Source organism: Agelaius phoeniceus, chromosome 3 (genome assembly GCF_051311805.1).
Source record: "Agelaius phoeniceus isolate bAgePho1 chromosome 3, bAgePho1.hap1, whole genome shotgun sequence".
Classification (NCBI taxonomy): Eukaryota; Metazoa; Chordata; class Aves; order Passeriformes; family Icteridae; genus Agelaius; species Agelaius phoeniceus.
The window spans coordinates 110,525,562-110,543,515 of NC_135267.1; the positions used below are offsets into that span (position 1 = coordinate 110,525,562).

The following is a 17,954-nucleotide window of genomic DNA, read 5'->3' on the forward strand; positions in this document are numbered from 1 at the left end:
CTCTACATCCCCTTTTCAATCCTTTCTAGGCCATTGCAACAAGTGCTTCCTCACCCTTTTCCAGCTCTTCATCCATACTCCAGCAGGGTGCTGGGGATGTGATAGTTTCCATCCTGTTCCTGATCTTCCTACTACTGGTACTCCAGCTGCTTTTTCTGACTGCTACTGAGTACAGTTAGCTGCTCTTTTTTTAACAGCCAGATCTCTTCTATGAGCAGTAACAACTAGAACAGAGGTACTGTTGCACGTGGAAAACTAGGTTATGGCCTTTCTTAATTTGTGGTTTTTGGGTTTTTTTTTTGGCCAGCAGACAGGTGCAGGAATGGGGCTGCTCCCTCAGGGGTGACCCCAGGTATAATAAACCCACAGTACCTGAGCAGAGCAGCAAAAGGTGTTGGCATCAGGGGCATCCACAGAGCAAGCCATGGAGTAAATCCAGCATCCACTTGGTTGTGAGAGAGAGCCAAAATCCTGACTGGATAATAAGGCTACTACCTATGCCTAGAAGACAGGGCTAGAGGCAAGGCCAAAACAGGAACACCTACAAGCTTGCTTAAAGCAAACCTGAAAGCACAGGCTTGAGCTGAAATGCAGCTCAGGAGTGTGGGGGAGCACCAGGTGAGGCTGCTTAGGACAATTAAGGCCCATTCGTTTCCACACAAGTGCCTGACACAGCTGCAGGAGAGCCACAGGGCAGCAGAGGAAATCCGAGCAAACCAAGCAGCCCTTCCTCAAGCTGCACAGCACTCATGGACCAGGGCTGCTCAAAGGATGCAGGGGGAATTTGGGTAACTTCAGGGCAAGAGAAAACACCAGGAACTTCCTGATGGAACTGTCTGGCTTGGATGTCTGTGCTTTAGGGAGTTGTTCATTGGGACTAACATCTGCTTGCTGCTCTCTTACACCGTTCAGCGAATGTTCAATTTTGGTCACAGCTGGTGGCTCTCTGGGTGGACTTGGGCTCTGATGGAGCCATGTGGTTCTTTCTGGCCCTGGATCCCCCACACACTCCTCTGCAAGGTGTTCCTTCAGTTTGGGCTGAGGCAATTGGATCCCACCTCTTGGCAACTGCCAAGGTGCTCTCCTTCTCCTGCAGGGACCCTGATTCCCTGCCTTGCTCCACCACTTTTAGCTGGGACTGTATTTGCTCAGCTTGCTGTTTCCAATTACTTTGGCCAACATCTCTCCCCTCCCCAACGATACAGAATTTTTTCATTACATCACTCCCAAAAATACACAATCCCAACCCCCATCATTCTGCACTCTTTGGGTCTGGAGCTTGGCCTAGCTTTGGTGACTTTCCATGTGGGTGCTTCCCTGTAGTCACCAGGTCTTGTCTGCATGGCAAACAGGCTGTGGAGCCTGCAGGATGTGTTGGGACAAAGCAGAGCCCCCAGTCCTGATGCTGCTCACAGAACCAGCTCACTGCAGCCATGCTGTACCCTCCCAGGCATGAGATGCCTGCATGCACAGAGCTGGCAGAATGAGGGTGGTACCCCCAAAATCCTTGGCATCTCTGGTCTCTAGCCATGGCAAGGCTGAGATTCTGCTTGGCTAGGCCACCACAAGTGGCTTGGCTGCAGGAATCAGCCCACAGAGTGCAGTGCTCCTACCTGGAAGGAAGGACAGCAGACAGGAAAGTCCACAGGAATGGAATGGATGTGAGAAGTGGAACAAAAGGACATCAAACAATAGCAAATGCACGAGACAGGTCACTTGCAAGTTGTAGAGCACATAAGCAGCAGTGCCACAACACTCACATGCTTCAGAAGGGTTGCACACACACTGGGAGGGGCTGGGGGGGACATGAGGCTGCAAGGAGTAGAAGGAAAGGCACATCCTGATCCCTCTGTCCCCACCAGGCACAGTGCCACCAGTCCCACATTGTGGCCAGGCCCCAGGTCATGGAGGCAGCCAGAGGTCAGGGTGGCAGTCACCTGCTGCCAAGCCTACTACACCAGGGAGAGCACCAGGTCCAGCAAACCAGACCTGGTTGTCCTCCTCTAGAGAGGGGCCCAACACCCAGCCACTGCCACAGCTTAGCTTGCCGAGAGACCTTGGCCTGGGGAGTCCGTATCTCCACCTGCAAGTGTTGGAAAAGGGACCAACACCTTTGGTAACTGGCAGAGCAACTGCCAGCAAACTTGCTTGCACCCTTGCTTGCACACTTTCCAAGCTTGGACCAAATCTGAGCTCAGGGCCAGCCAGCATATTCCAAGAAATGAGCACCTTACCCCCTCCAGCACCTCCATAACCTCTTTGGGTAGCAGAGATGGGAAGAGGGTCCTGGACATGCCTGGTCCATCCCTGATTAAAGCAGAGTCAACTATGGGTAGTTCAGGACTTCCCTGGTCCAGCATTGGGTGTCTCTGATGATGATGATGATGATGCCACAGCTTCTCTGGGACTCAAATCTTAATTACCCTTGAGGGGAAGTATTTCCCCTAATACCAGAATGAATGTCCCTTGTGCAGCTTGTGCCCACTGCCCCCAGTCCAGCCCCATCAGGCCTCCTGCCAAAGCTCAGATCTGTCTGTATAACCCCCCAAGCCAGGGCTGTGCAGCCAAGTGGAGCTGCTGGTCCCAGTGCCTCGCTCTGGCTCCAAGGGACAAGCCCATGCTGGCCTGGCTCATGATCATGCTGTGGGGCTGGGGCTACTTGTACACCACGTGCACACCTGTCCTCTCCCAGGGAGACTGCCAGGACCCTGCCATTGTTCTGGGCCATGAGCACAGAGGAGAGGGCTGCAGACCACGTGTGACAGCAGGATATCCCCCAGGGTGCCATCCAGGCCTGGCCCTGCCAGCATCCTGCAAGAAGCTGAAAATCTCCTGTACAAACCCACAACCCACTGTGGGCTGTGGAGCTGCCCCAGGCCACAGAGGTGGGTGCACAAACCAGTACCTGAAGTGGGGGCAGCCAACCAACATGTCCCATGAGTGGTTGTTTGCCTGAAGTCTTGAGAAGGACATTTTCTCTTCAGACAAGTCCCTCTTGGAGAGCAACTCATGACTGCCCAGAGAGACAGCAAGTGCTGAGAAAAGTGCTCCCTCAAGGCACACAGGGCTGGGAGCAGCATCTCAGATTCACCTGAGAAGGGGGCAAAGGGGTTAAACACAGCAGACAGATGCCTGAGGAATGAGCCCCAAACCCTTCCCAGGAGCCATGTGGAGGAAAACCGCTATCTGACAGCAGTATTTTACAAAGACAAAAAAACAAAACAAAACAAAAAAAAAGCGCCTTCTTTATTGAGAGCAGCACGTAAAAACCCAACAAAACCCAACCCTTCTTGGCTGCAGTACCCTCCACTCAAGCAAACAAACTAACCCAACTCTAGGCTGCATTCCAGTAACAGAAATACTATGGTAGGGAGGAGTCAGCGCTCTGGAAGAGGGAGACAGGGGGCTCTGCCCAAAGTCATAAGTACAAAAAAAGGCACAGGGTAACTGGGAAAGGTAGTGAGCTCCTTCATATGCCAGGCACTTTGTGCTCCTGTTGGCTGGCCTGTCCCCATGGGGAAGGGGAAGGCAGGCATGCCTAGCACAGACGGACGGACGGACAGAGGGCCGGGCCAGGCCAGCAGAGGTGGATGTGGTGAGCAGGGATGCCCGAGCTCTGCCGTGGGAGGGAGGGGCGGCTGCTCCATCCACACCAGCAGCCTGAGGGCACCGGGCTGAGCAGGCAGGGGGCAGGAGGCAGCAAGGGCTGTCTTTTGGGACCCACTGGGGAGGGGGGTGGGGCTGGGGTACACTGGCTTGTGCTTTGAGTCCAGCAGCTGCTGATGCTGAGCTGCTCGCTGGCGCATCGGGGTCAGCAAGGGGCTGTGGGAGTGCCAGGGGCTCCCCGGGCACACACAGACCCCTGTCCACCCCGCCACATCCTTCACCAGCAAGGGCTGGGGTGCTCAGGCTTTGCTGTCAGCTGGGCTGTCCCCCAGGGTGGTGGCAAGCTCGCTGAAGGAGGGCCGGTCCTTGGGGCTGGGGGCCCAGCAGCGCTGCATCAGCTTGGCCAGGCGGGACGGGCAGCCCTCGGGGGGCGGGAGCTTCGTCTTCCCTGACTGGAGACCTGGCACGAAAGGAAACATTGGCAAGGGGCGTGATCCTCTCTGGGGGATGCAAGGAGAGCAGGAGTTCTCCATGCAGGCTGGGACAGCCTCCCCAGCCAGACCAGCACTGTCATCATACAGCCCATCTGGCCCCCTTTACCACAAGTAAAGCACCTTGTGCTGTTCCCTACAAGGTGCTCCACGTACCTGCTAGCACCTCATCATCTGCCAGTGGAGTGTAGGGCATCTCCCCATGCGTGAAGACCTCCCACATGAGCACCCCAAAGGACCACACATCCGACTTAGTGGAGAACTCATCTTCCAGCACGGCCTCAGGTGGCATCCAGCGCAGCGGGATCCAGGCCTGGCGGAAGTGGTAGTACTCGCTGCGGGGGCAGGACAGGCAGGCAGTGAGACTTGGTGCCATTTCATCCCCTCCCATTCCCCTGTCAGGCTCCCTGACCTGTTGTACACGTCCTTGCTGAGGCTCAGGGAGGAGACCTTGACCTGGCGCTGGGCGCTGACCAGGCAATTCCTGGCTGCCAAATCCCGGTGCACGAACCTGCCGTTGGAGAGGTGCTCCATGCCCAGAGCCACCTGTGTGCAGAGAGACACCTGACCCCAGAGAGCTGTCAGCACTGGCTGCCCTCCTTAGGCTCCCCAGCCCCAGAGCACTTCCACAGCTGCACGGTCACCTTGTGTTTGGTAGTGAGTGGCTGTGGCTTCAGAGACTCATCTTTGCTTTTGGAGATTCTCAGAAACTGCTTCAGGTCCCCCTGGAGACAGACAGCAATTCAGAGTCAGCATCTCTACATAATGACAAGGCTCACTGGTCCCTGCAGTGCCTGGACGTGGCCAGCCCACAGATCCTCATCTCCTGATCCATGGTTCCTGCCTGTTCTCCTGGTCCCTGCCTTGTAGGGAAAGCCAGTATCTTGTTTCTGGGCCTCAACTGGCTAAGATTAGGGCAAGCAAGCCTGAAATCTCCAGGTTTTTCATGCCCCAAATTTATTTCTCTTCTACAAACTCCAGACTCCTCACAGCCCTTAGCATTCACAGCCATTCTGCAGCATGAAGTCCCACAACTTAGCTTGTATAGCAGAGCCCAGGACATAAACCAGAAATTAGGAGATTGCAGAGGACAAAGTCACCTCCAGGTCTTGCGGGAGACTCCTCCAGAGGCTGGGGACAGCAGTAAGCTCAGCCTGGTCTCCTTACACCTCGGCTGCCCTGTGCTGCCAGCCCATTGCCACACTTGAGGCCCCACTCCCTCTGCTGTCACATCCCTGCATCCCTGCTGGCAGGGCCCTTACCAGGTCCACGTACTCCAGGACCATGTAGTGAGGCTCAGCCTCACGGCACAGCCCCAGCAGCCGCACCACGTTGGCGTGGTTCAGCTTCCCAAACATCTCTGCCTCCCGCCGGAAATCCAGCTGCAGCTGCTCATCCCTCGTCTGCAGGCTCTTCACCAGCACCAGCACCTCGCCCTCACCATCTTCTGCACCTTTGGCCTTGGCCAGGAACACTTCACCAAATTCCCCCCTGCCTGCAAGTGTGGGGAAGCACAGGGGAAGGCGGCGTGCATTAGGAGAGCGGGTGTGCTTGACATTCCAGGGGCTGCAGGGCCCTCTGTACCCAGCACATCCTGTTTTCTGGCTGGGACATGCTGGGGTTTCAGCCACAGGTGTCCTGCTGGAGTGGGGACATGGCCAGGGTGGCCCAGCATACCCAGGGTTGTGATTGTCTGCAGGTTGGAACGTGGAAAGTGCATCTTGTCCGTAGCGCTGTGGCGCTTGCTGGCCCCAGAGCTGCTGCCCAGGCTGGTCAAGGCCACTTCTTCCTGAATCTCTGCTGTCATCTGCCCATTCTGCAGCAAAGCACCGCCTGCCAGGGAAGCACAGACAGCTTCAGCATCCTGCCAGGCCACACAGTGAAAGCTCAGCCCCTCCTGGGGCTCTGACACTCCGAGCACTCCAGCCCCAGGCAGCAGAGTGGCCTGGCCTCAGTTTTTGCCCCATCTCTGGCAGCCCAGCAGCCACCCTTGAAATCAGATGCTGAGCAATGGCTTTGGTCCCAGAGCCAGCCAGACCCATCTGGCCTTGTCCATCCCACTCAGTCATCCCCAAGCAGTGGCTACATCCAAACTACCATGGACAAAACCCTGCAGGACAGCAGCAGGAGATGGGATGGGCGAGGCAGAGGTGGAGCAGATGGACACTGCTCACTATAGCCAAAGTCTCTTGATATCCAAGAGACTCTCAAGTCTATCTGACACCAGCTGCTGCAGTCTGATGTCCCTGCTCCTTACTCACTTCCCAGCAAGCCTTGGGAATGTCCTTGGAAGTGCTGAACCTGTAAGACCAGACCAGCCTGGATTTTAACTGGCTGGGTTAAAGCAGTGCTAGGAAGCGCTGTCCTTGCAATCAGCCCCAGCAAGCTTTGTGCACGGGAACTTCACTAGAAATTTCCCTAGCACAAACACAAGCAGCCAGAGAACAGGACAAAGCACGATTGCCTTGAGAAAATAGAAAACCCTGCATTTCACAGGCACCTTGTAGAGAAATGACTTCAGAGATGGCAAACCTTGATTTTGAATGTATTTACTGCTTGATCAGACCTGGTTACTAGGAAGAGGTACTGTCCATAAGATGAAGGCAGGAGTTGGAATTTAAAGCAGGGAACAGCCCTGAGCTTAGAGTCCCTCACACCCCTCCAGCATCACTACTCCATTTCAGCTGCTCCTGGAATAAGCACTAGGCAAACAGCCACACAATAGGAAATTTTTAACAAAATTAAGACAACCCAGCATGTGGTAAATCCAACAGAGTCCCACTGCCTGTAGTTTCCATCACAGGCTGTTGCATCACACAGTGAGTGTACATGCCTGCTTACAATGCACATGTGCAAGGCAGGTACCAGCACATCCTGAGCAGGCCTGGCCACCGTGACGGGGACCATGGCTTTGTCATAGGTGGGGCTGGAGCTGTGAACACTGAGATATGTTGACTTAAGAGCCATGGCTACTGACATCTGTCTGCTCTCACGAAGTACAGTAAGATTTGCAAAGATAAAAACAAAAAACCACCACTTACCCTATAAATCAAAGCTGCTCCTCACACTCTCCCTGGTTCTACACTCATTATCAGCAGGACTGTCTGACCCTCTGCTGTCTGCACTCATGACTAATCGTGTCTCAAGACCACAAGCTTGAAGCCAAGAGGATAACACAAGACGACCACTGCAACTGTGCCAAAAAAATCCAGAAGGCTGCAGAGTGATGAGTGTGCTGCCACTGAGAGACAGCACCAGCAGGCAGCAACAAGAGCCACTTTTGAGAACACACATGTTCATGTTTCACAGAGCCTGGACAAGGCACTTGGTAACAAAAGGACAGGAGGCCTGATGTATCCAGCAGTCCAGAGAGGAACCAAGTGTGAGGAAGCTGCCTGCTTTGCCCATCTGCATGCAACAGACACAGGAGCATCTCCTGGAGAAACAGACACAGCCATGCTGCCCTGGAGACACTAGCAGAGAGATCAGTCCCCACAGCCATGAGCCTCCCCAAATGCTATGTCTGTATTCAACAACAACAAAAAAAAAGCAGCACAGTCAGCCATGGATACTGAGAGCAAGCTCTCCTTACAGAGGATGTGGCACAGCAAGGACGTGACCTTGGAAAGTAACTGGATGGTTAGGAGTGCACTGATCCACAGGAAATCCATAGCAAAGATCCACTGCAAGTCTGTGGAGAGATTAAATCTGTCTGGACCCTGAGAGCACTGGAAAAGTCAGCTGGTGGTCAGCCAGGGAGTACCTGTAGGTACTCAGGCAGGTGCTGAAACACTTTGGGTCACCCAGCTAACGAGGGACCACAGCAAAAAGAGGCAAAGAGCCAGATCTTAGAAGACTGTGGTGAATGGAATAACTCCACTAGAGCTGACAGCAAACACAAACCACTTCACCAGAGAGGCTGTGGAAGTACCAAAAAGGAGTGTAGACATCTGGGAAGCTGGGTCTGCTTGTAAGAATGAGGATGCACCTGGCAGCTAACCTGGTTCCAAATGAAGGGAATAAGAAGAGGCAAACTCTAGCAGAAAAGAAATATAATAAAGACAGGCCAAGATAAAAATCTGAGACCACCTCAGAAACAACTGAAAGAAATTCTTTCCCAGGAAGGGGATGCTGGCCAGAGCACAGGTGAGCTACCTGTGACTTTTCCATTGAAAGATCTACAGTGGTGGCAGATGCAGAGCACAAAGCTGCTGAGATGCTCCTGCATCCCTGCTCCTAGGAGGTTCCCCACAGCCAGACTTCTCTTCTGGAGGTTTGGCTCTGCTCAAAGTGCCAATGCAAGGAGAAAACCAGGAGGCAAACCAAGCAGTTATGTTTTGCCAGGCCCTCACAGCAAATTGCATGTGGTCAGGATGTGGCTGTATGCTGAAGAACTGGGAGGGGGAACATCTGCATTTATGGGAAGTATGAATGGGGAGATCCAGGGAATTAGGGACAGCAAGCTCAACTACACCCCACCACTTACAAGTCCTCACTGGAGATAACAGAGGGAGTTCAGTGACACATCTTCCCTTCAGCACCAGGAGCAGCTGAAGTCTGATTTGAAGAGGCCAGCAGAATACTACTGTTTCATTACATTGCACCAGGGATCCTTCCCTCCCCTGGGACATGTGATCCCACGGGCAGGTGCTGGGATGCAGGAGTGAGACACAACTCAGCAGGCAGAGATGGCACAAGGTGAGGCTGGGATTTAGGTTTCACACTGACTTGCCCATTTCTCACCTGGCAGCAGGTCTCTGCCATCAGCCAAAAACCACAGAGTGAGAGACCATGGGTTAGGAGTCCTCCTATCCCCTGGGAGCTCCCTGCCCCTCAGGCTCTCCTGCACAGGGACAGGGAGCTGTGGTGAAGCCCTGACCCTCAGGCGTACCGGCCTCACCGTTCAGACACTCCATCTCAGGCTCCTCGCCCTCTGGGTGCTTCTTCAGCCTCTTGGCTTTTCTCCTCTTCTTACAGTAGAACATCAGCCCCAGCACAATAATAATGTAGGCAACAGCTGCCCCCACTGAGAGCCCAATGGTCTGGATCATCTTGTAGGGTGTGTGGCTGGCAGGTCCCTCATCCTCTTCTGCTGCTGGCTTGTCTGTGGGGCAGAGAGCATCCAGCACATGGGGGTGTGGAGGGATTTCCCAAATCCTGCTCAGGAATGTGCTGGAGGGATGTGAAAAGCCTCCAGCCCCCTACCCACTGCTGTGGCCACCAGCCTCCACCACCTCCTCACCCAGCCACAGCACGCTGGGCACATCCCACAGCACACTCTGCTGCATTCCAGCAGGGATGCTGCTGGGACTGCCTGGTAGGCACAACCAGAGCCAGAAGCAGGGCCTAGAACTGCCAGGGATTCCAGGAGGTCACGTCCCAACCCTGGGCACCTTCCTTACCTACAACATAGAGGAATGCCTCCCGGTGCTTGATATTGCAGCTGTTGCCAGCGATGCAGGTGTATTTTCCTGAGTCCTCGGAGGTGACGTCGTAAATCACCAAGGAGCCATTGGGCATGATCTGAATCCTGCCAACCACACACACAGAGCTCTTTGCAAACACCAAAGGGCAGAGGGAGGCCTGGGGCACCTGCAGGCCCACGTCCCCACTGCCATCAGCTTCCATCTCAGGCTGTGCAACACTTAAGAACAGATGACTGAAGCTCAATCACAGCTTGGCAGGCTGTGGCAGAAAGGGAAACCCTGGGGCCAGCAGAGTCCAAGTCCTGGCACGTGGAGTCAACCACCAAGCTACAAGCTACAGGATTGCACCACTGGCACCCTCATACTGGGCAGTGATGGGGGTACTTAGGAATGTCCTGCTGCACCACATGTCAGTTTGGAATGGAGGCTGTGTACCTGGGCAGGAGCTTGCCAGGATCCAAAATCTTGTCCTTCCCTTTCCACTGGATGTGCGGTACGGGGTCCCCCTCTGCCTGGCACTGGAACATGGCTGTGTGGCCCGGGTACACCGTTGTGGGCTCTGGCTCCAGCTTGAAGGTGACGTAAACTGAAGGCAGAGAGGCCAAAACGAACTCTGTCAGCTCCTGGGAATGGTGCTAAGCTCCCACCAGGGAGCACAGCCAGCACGGTGGCACGGTGGCACGTGCCCTCCCAGGCTGCATGCAAAGCACTGACAAACTGTGAGGCACAGCTCAGGACCAGGCCAGACACCGCTTTCTCTGCCACCCAGGCCAAGCCAGCCCAGCAGGAAACACCCCTGCCTGCCACAGAGCCCTCACCTGCTACCACGAGCTGCACGGTGGCGCGGATCTCGCCCTGCGGCCTGTTGGAGGCGATGCACGTGTAGTTCCCTGAGTCGCTCCTGCTCACCTTGTGGAAGGACAGGATGCCAGCATTGTGGCTGACGTGGGATGGCAGGCTGCTCCCATCTGCAGGACACGAGAGCACGGATGCAGCAGTCGTGCAGCACGCACGGGGCCACGCTGCTGCTTCACCCACGCTGGAGGTGGGACAAGGTGAAGCTCCCATGGCCTCAGGTCAGAAGCAGGCACACCACAACCAAATCCCCCTGACCTGTCTTAGTCCACTGGATGGTGGGTTTTTCCCGGCCCGTGGCCGAACAGGACACTGTAACCTCCTTATCAAACTCCATGCACTGCAGGGGCTGAGGTGGCGGCGTGAACTTCAGCTTCTCTGCAACAGACAGAGGCGCCGTTTAGGCTCCCTGGAGCTGGAGGTGTCACCCCTGCAGCCACCAGGGAGGGACGTGAGGGGCTGCCAGCCTACCCAGCACGTGCACGCGCGCGTATCCCTCGATGCTGCCCGCCGGGGTGCTGCTCACACACTTGTACATGGTGCCGTCGTACACCTCCACGTTGTTGATGCGCAGCGTCCCGTTCTCTGAGATCTCAAACCGCGAGTCCTGCCCAGAGCGGGGGAAGGAGCGGGGCACAAGTGACGCTGTCACCAGCCCTAGGGTCAGCCCTGGCTTGTGGCACTGCTGACACTCCACGTGCCACACCGTGCTCCAGATAAACACAGCCCTGCTGAGACCCACGTGGAGAAGCGAGACAAGCTGCGGGGACCTTTTTCTTTGCCCTGCCCCAAAAGCACAGGGCTGACTGCCAGCCAACTGTGCACCCACACATCAGGAGGATGGAGCTAGTGCCAGGAAAAAGGCCAAAGTGGGGGTGACAGGGAAGCTGGGCCTAGGAACAAGGTGAGAAACAGCAGCAGCAGAGCAGGTGCCCAGCAGAAGTGCCTACGAGGGGCAGGGGCTTGCCTTGTGGCCTCACCTCAGAAATGGAGACGCCATTGCGGTACCAGGTGACAGTGGGTTTCAGGGAGGCCTTGCTGAGGCAGTGCAGGTATCCTGGCTTGCTCTCCTCCAGCTGGCTGTCCTTGGGCATCTCCACCCATTTGGGTACCGCTGGGCATGAAGGCAAGGGGTTACACAGAGCCACTCACTACCCCTCTGGCCAGCAGCAGTGCAAACACACAGGCAGTGTGCAACCCGCAGCTCAGCCATGAGAGGTGCCTCTCTGTATCAGTGAGGTAATGAGCCACGGTGCCCAGCTCACCCTAACCCCCTACCCAGCCCCTCTTCTGCTCCCACCCTTTTCAGAAAGTTTCCTACTAGCCACAGTGATGCTTAGCTCCTGTTTCTTCTCTCCAGCCTTGTTGGCAGCATGGCACGTGTAGATCCCTGCATCCATCTCTGTGATACTGGTGAAAATGAGCTGCTCTGCCTCTTGGTACACCCTGCCAGCAGTGGGAACTCGTTCCTGGTTTCTCTCCCACCAGACCTGGGGTGTGGGTATGCCTTGTGGGGCAGTGCAGGAAACGCGGTGCCCCTGGTTTGCTGTCAACACCTTCGGGGAGAAGGGCGCCATGTCTTCAATCTCTGAGAGGAACAAGAGACCACAGGGCTCAAAGAGGGCAACAAGATGTAGCCAACCCACCAACACCATCATTCACAGGGGAGGCACCATTTAAAGGTGAGAGCACACAAATTGTTTGCTGCCCTCATCCAGAGAGCAAGGACGAACCATTGCATGTACTGACCCACTGCTACATTGTCACATAGCTCCAGGGTGACACTGGAACTCTGGGGACTCACTGCCCACCCTGTCACCAGCCCCAGACCTCACCTGCCAGCCGCAGAGTTGCCTTCAGCACGAGACTCTTCCCCCTCTGCCCGTGGCCAACGCACTTGTAGACACCGGTGCTGCGAGCTCTCACCTGGGTGATCAGCAGGGAGCCATTGGCAAACACGGTGGTCCTGGGCACATGGGGAGAGCAAGGGCTCAGTGGGCACCTCTGCAGGACATGGGCCACAGCCACAGAGCTGAGATGTCCTGCATGAGCCCGTGAAACCAGAAGGGGCCATGCCAAAGCTTCCCACCACACGTGAACAGGATGGTCGGGATACATTCTTCATGGAGGAATGAGCTCATAGAAGTTTTTTTCTTGGCGAAAGAGCTGGCTCCCACCAAAAAATGCATCAGCAAGCAGGAGCCAGTTGTGGGAGCACACAGAGCCAGGAGGAGGGGCAGGGGACACAAGGTGGCGCCCGGGGGCTGCCAGGCCGAGGGCAGCCGGCACCCAGACGGCACTTCTTGCTTTCCAGAGACTGGAAGAGACATCCCAGCTCCGGGGTCACTGCCCTGGCCTGCAGACTGCCCCATGCTTAGGCTGTCTGGGGCTCAGAAACACTCCGGGCTCTGGGGATCACCATGCACATGGATGTGGAAGTGCAGGAGAGCCATGGGCCCAGTGATTGCTGTGCAGATGTTGGGGGCTGGGAGGTGTTCCCAAGTCTGGGGATCACCATGTGTTAGAATCAAGTACTGGGACACATCCCTGACTGTGAATTGCCCCAAGTGGGTGTCTGGAGCTTGAGCTTCCCTGGCTCCACAGAATCACCACATCTGGGTGATTCTCTAATCCCTAACTGTGGGACCATCATGCATGGGCATCTAGAACTGACAGCCCCACAGATTCCTGTGAGGACAAACTGCTCCCTGAGTCCTGTTCAGGTAAATGCCATGCACAAGTACCAAGGCCCTGCTAAACCCAAGCCAGTCAAGCTGAGAAACCAATCCCCATGACCACTCTGATGTTGTGTGTCCCCTCCTGTCCAGGCAGGGTTTGACCTCTCTCTTCTGGAACACAGTGCCCCTCTCCTCCCAGCCCTGCCCACATCACTGGGGTCCCTGTTACTTGGATCTGTTGGTGACAGGGTTGTCTTCAAAGAGCCATTCCTGCGTGGGAGGGGGCACGGCTGCAAACTGGCAGTCAAACATGGCTTCTTCGTTCTTGGTCACGATGAGGTCCTGGGGGATGATCACTGCCTGAGGAAAGCTCTCATCTGCAATGGCACAGACCACAGGAGGGTGAGGGGGACAGAAGGGCCTGCAGTGTCCCCAGAACCAGTGCTCTGGGAAAAGCTCAAAGAAGAGCTGGGTGTGCCCTGCAAGCCCAAAGGAGGCAAACGTGCCAGCACAGCTGGAGTTAGGGACTCAGAGCCCAGGATTGCACATGGGAGCTGCTCAGAAGGGGAAAACCCCTTCTGTTTCCAGCATGGCCCTGAGCACCCTGGTTCCTAGTGAACAGATCAAAGCTGACACTGGACAGCAAAATTCCCCTGTCCAGTTCCAAATATCCCTCTAATGTCGACAATTCCTGCCCTCCTTAGGCCTTTCCTCCAAAGACCAACAGGGCATTTACCCACATGGCAATGACACTAGCAAAACCAGAAGCACCTACAGCCTCCAGGGTGCTCCATTACAAAAGAAGACAGCATAAATCTGCTCCAGAAAGACACGGGGGTGAATGAACACACACAGACAGGGCTGGGCTCCAGCCTGGCTGTGGTGGTGTTCGCAGGATGAGGGAAGAGATGAGAATGTTGACTTTATGTTTCAGAAGGCTTGATTTATTATTTTATTATATGTATTATATTAAAACTATACTAAAAGGATAGAAGAAAGGATTTTATCAGAAGACTAGCTAAGAATAGAAAAAGAATGATAACAAAGGCTTGTGACTGACTGAGACAGTCTGGACAGCTAGACTGTGATAGGCCATTAATTAGAAACAATTACATGAGACCAATCACAGATCCACCTGTTGCATTCTACAGCAGCAGAGGATGGTTGTTTACATTTTGTTTCTGAGGCTTCTCAGCTTCTCAGAGGAAAAAATCCTAAGAAAAGGATTTTTCATAAAACACGTCTGTGACACCGGGCCAGGATTCGTTGGGTCTGTCTCTGCCCAGAAGCTTTGCACAGAGGAAAGCCACACTAGGCTGAGGTTCCCCTGCAGCAGAGCAGGCTGTGGGGCAGGGCAGTGTGACAGCTGGGACACAACTCACCGATGACATTGAGCGTGAAGTTGTTGTGGCTGCAGACGGAGCCGACGGCGCTGCGGGCGCAGCAGGAGTAGAGCCCGTTGTCATCGGGGCTGGCGCTCAGCAGGGTCAGTGTCCGCTCCTTGTTGCTGACAGAGTAGGAGCTGTGGCTCTCCGAGAGGGGGACACCGTCCCGGAACCACTGCCACATGGGGCTGCAAGACAGGGGCGAGCGGGTGAGCACGGGCACGGCGCCGTCAGGGCTGCCCCGGGAGCGGGTGTGCGGAGGAGACAGCCCAGAGATGGCCCAGTGCCCTGGCTCTCCGTCCCGCTGCCGGCCCCGACACAGACACGAAGCCATGAGACATGCAGCCAAGGTGGACGGGACACGACTGGGAAGCGACGGAGAGTGACTGCAGCACACCAAGCAGCTCAGCAGCTGGGCTGTGACAGCCCATCCTTACTGTGCTCCTCGCTAGGCGGCTCTGGGGAAGCCGTCTGCCTTCTCCCGCGGCGCTCAGCACAGGCTCAATCCTGCCCTTGGCCTTCCCTGACTCTACTGAATTCTTGCGGGAGAGAGGAGGGGAGTGGGGGAGGAGCAGAAAGAAAAAAGGTGGCGGGGAAGAGGGAGGGGGATAGAGAGAGAGAAAGAGAGACCACACAGCCAAGGTGCAGGGGCCCCTGGCAGGGTCCACTCCTCAGGAGGCAACCCTTACCGTGGGTGGCCATCGATGTGACACCGCAGCACCACTGTGGAGGAGGGCTGGATCTCAGCTACGCTGGCCGGCTGCTTCAGAACCACACTGCCTGTCTCAATCCCTGTGGGATCAAAGAATACCAACACAGCTGGCTCTCCAAACCTACAGAGCCCAAGTGCTGGTTATTGGTGACTCACCGATAACCAGAGGAGGCAGCAGGGGCACAAGCATGCTTAGAGATACACATGCCCTCAAGGCAGCGTGGAGTAAAGAGACACCCACACTGCAGAGATCTCTCCTTGCCCTGTGTAGCTGTTCTTTGAGGGTTAAGGTGAGTTCTGAAAGGATCTGCAGTGCCCAGGACACACTTGCTGCAGTAATGTCCCAGTTTCATATGCACAAACAGGAAAGGGGACAGGAGAAAGCATCTCTGACAGCCTCAGGGACACCAGAAGACACAAGAGGACTACAGGGCAGGATGGACACGGCAGCTGGAGAGGAATCCGACTTGAGCAGCCCAAGCCATCCGATCCCTGTCTGACCCACACAAGCATTAGCAGACAGCCTGGAAAAACTATTTCCAGCCTCTGGCCCTCCCAAGAGAATGCTCTTCCCTGTGCCTTGCGGGCAGCCCCACACTCACACTTGATGTTGAAGGAGGCGTTGGCCGTGCGCGCCTCCTCCCCGGTGAGCACGTTCCTCGCCAGGCACTGGAAGAGCCCGGCGTCCCGGTGCCGATCCACGGCGGCAAACTGGAGGTTGCTGCCCTCCTTGAAGCGCTGCTCCGTGTCCTGGACGGGAATTCCGTCCTGCAGCCACTGGAACTCCACGTCCGCCGGCTCCTTCACCTCGCAGCGGAGGATGGCGCTGCGGCCGTGCAGGGCATCCTGCGAGTACGGCTCTTTGGTGAAAAGGATGCTCGCCTGCGTGCCCACGGCTGCAAGGCAGAAAAGGGAGGGCATGCTCAGAGCAAGGGAAGAAGAAGAGTGGATCAGGTAAGCACGTGCTGTTCTCAAGGGTGTCCAGACAGTCAGAGCCATGTTAGGAGAAACAGAGCTCAAAGCACATCATTCAGAGTTTGAACAGATCTGTGCTTGGATGCCAGCACAGCTGCTTTAAGCCTGTCTGCAGCAATCACTGGAACAGGGCTGCCTGAGCTTGCCGCAGCCAAGGAGGGCTCTCTGCTCCCTGGGGATACGGGCATTAAGAGGGAGTTCCCATGACCCACTACTGAGTGTCACACTTCCAGCCTGAACAGAAAGATGTCTTGCAATGTATGAGCTCGGAAGGCAGTCACCAAAGCCCTGGAGAGCAAGCAGCTTCCTAGGCACTTGCAATGTTTCTTTGAGTGCTTCTTGTCCAGTTTTTTGGGATGTGTCCTAAGTTCCAGCCTTGCACCACGATTGTCCCTAATTAGAAACATGCACAGACTGTTTCTAGGTTTTCCTCAAAGTCCCTCTCCTCAGGACTATGTCTCTGACTCACCTCCACAGCCCCAACAATCACACAGAGAAACACTGGTGTGGAACAAGGATTATCTATGTGAATAAACACAGCATCTGCTGGAACACAGCACAAGAGGATGCAACAGGGACACCACAAACTCGCGCCGGTGACTCAGCCCGCTCGCAAGCAGAAGCGGAAACAACAAAAACAACAAACTGCAATAGCTGTCCTGGGGTCTGGTAGTGGCCTCAGGGGCTGGAGACATCTCTCTACAGAGATGGAAACCCCCAAAAGCCCTCCTTGACACACTAATGCCCATCCAAGAGTGCTTCCCTGGGCAGTGCCTGGCATGGCTGCTGAGGGAACCTCTCACACATTCCCAGATCTGGCTGCTGGCTGCCCCCAGCCAGCCCTGCAGGCGCTCTGCTCTGGTTACCAGCTGGAAAAGCAAGGGAAGCAAACAAAAGGCAATTCAGCACATGAGGATGGCTCTTGGACTCTGTCAGCAGCACCATGCTCTGCAGGGAAAGGGGCCAAGCCAGGCAGATTTTGAGCTTCTTAGAATGAAGACGAACAAGAGCAGGGTCAAAACAGTGTGTTCCCACCACTGCAGGAGAAACAGCTTCAGAAAGTGGTTGCCTGGATAAGTTACGTGAGCAGTATCAAAGTCCAGCTGAAAGGCATCTCCTCTTTGGACACTCAGCCAGATCCTCCTACCCAGCATTTGTATAAAAGCCTGGTGAAGGGATATGATTTAACAACACATCTCAGTCAGACAGAGCTAGGGATAAGGAATCTTTTTCCAAAAGAGATGTTTTGAAGACCATCAAATTCCAGGAAGCCACAAGAGCCCTTCCCATGCTGGAAAGCCTTTGGAGCATCTACACAGTGCAGGGGCCAAGGCAATGCTGCTCATGGGCACACATTTCCTGCAGGGCTGGTCTGTGGTCCCCCACTCACAGCAGCAGCAGCAGCAGCAAGGCACCGACAGAGGCACTCCAACAGGGCTTCACACCTGTCCCAAACACATCAGCCAGGAGCAGGGGCTGGATTTTGCAGTGACCCTTCTGCCACTGAATTCCCAACTGAATTTCCTCTGATCCCAGAGCTATGAATTCTGAATTTGGCTGTCCTGACTTCTGCAACAGAACAGCCAGCTCCATGCATTTCTCTGGAACCTGTTGATGGTCCTGTTTCCCTGGGTCTCATACTGAGCCAAGTCCCACCAGCATGCTGTGCTCCAAGGGTCAGCACATCCAGTGAACTCTCCATGGGCAGCTGCCATGCACCTCCCCTAAAGGCAGGAACTATCCATCAGTCTGTGACAGCTGGCTCATGAACTCGAGATGAAAACACGCCTCAAGGTGATACAACGTGCAGGAACATGTGTCACATC

The 17,954-nt window shown here is 55.3% G+C and overlaps 1 protein-coding gene across 4 annotated transcripts in view; it reads right to left on the bottom strand.

Annotated features, from left to right (window-relative positions):
- Positions 1 to 3,224: 3,224 nt before the first annotated feature.
- The window catches only part of PTK7 (protein tyrosine kinase 7 (inactive)), a 35,186-nt gene continuing 20,456 nt past the window's right edge, over positions 3,225 to 17,954 (bottom strand). The window contains exons 2-20 of one of the 4 annotated variants that reach the window (XM_054629443.2): positions 15,756 to 16,049; positions 15,131 to 15,233; positions 14,439 to 14,629; positions 13,286 to 13,433; positions 12,214 to 12,344; positions 11,700 to 11,966; positions 11,359 to 11,492; positions 10,850 to 10,985; positions 10,637 to 10,756; positions 10,342 to 10,491; positions 9,959 to 10,109; positions 9,500 to 9,627; positions 8,998 to 9,201; positions 5,775 to 5,930; positions 5,360 to 5,592; positions 4,742 to 4,822; positions 4,510 to 4,661; positions 4,254 to 4,432; positions 3,225 to 4,066 (exon numbers count right to left, since the gene is read on the bottom strand). In XM_054629443.2, the coding sequence (XP_054485418.2) occupies positions 3,906 to 4,066; positions 4,254 to 4,432; positions 4,510 to 4,661; positions 4,742 to 4,822; positions 5,360 to 5,592; positions 5,775 to 5,930; positions 8,998 to 9,201; positions 9,500 to 9,627; positions 9,959 to 10,109; positions 10,342 to 10,491; positions 10,637 to 10,756; positions 10,850 to 10,985; positions 11,359 to 11,492; positions 11,700 to 11,966; positions 12,214 to 12,344; positions 13,286 to 13,433; positions 14,439 to 14,629; positions 15,131 to 15,233; positions 15,756 to 16,049 (3,119 nt within the window). In that variant the 3' untranslated portion in view covers positions 3,225 to 3,905. Of the gene's footprint in view, positions 4,067 to 4,253; positions 4,433 to 4,509; positions 4,662 to 4,741; positions 4,823 to 5,359; positions 5,593 to 5,774; positions 5,931 to 8,988; positions 9,202 to 9,499; positions 9,628 to 9,958; positions 10,110 to 10,341; positions 10,492 to 10,636; positions 10,757 to 10,849; positions 10,986 to 11,358; positions 11,493 to 11,699; positions 11,967 to 12,213; positions 12,345 to 13,285; positions 13,434 to 14,438; positions 14,630 to 14,878; positions 15,234 to 15,755; positions 16,050 to 17,954 lie in introns of those variants that run through there. The other 3 variants (XM_077176150.1, XM_077176152.1, XM_077176151.1) reach the window with 3 other exon arrangements.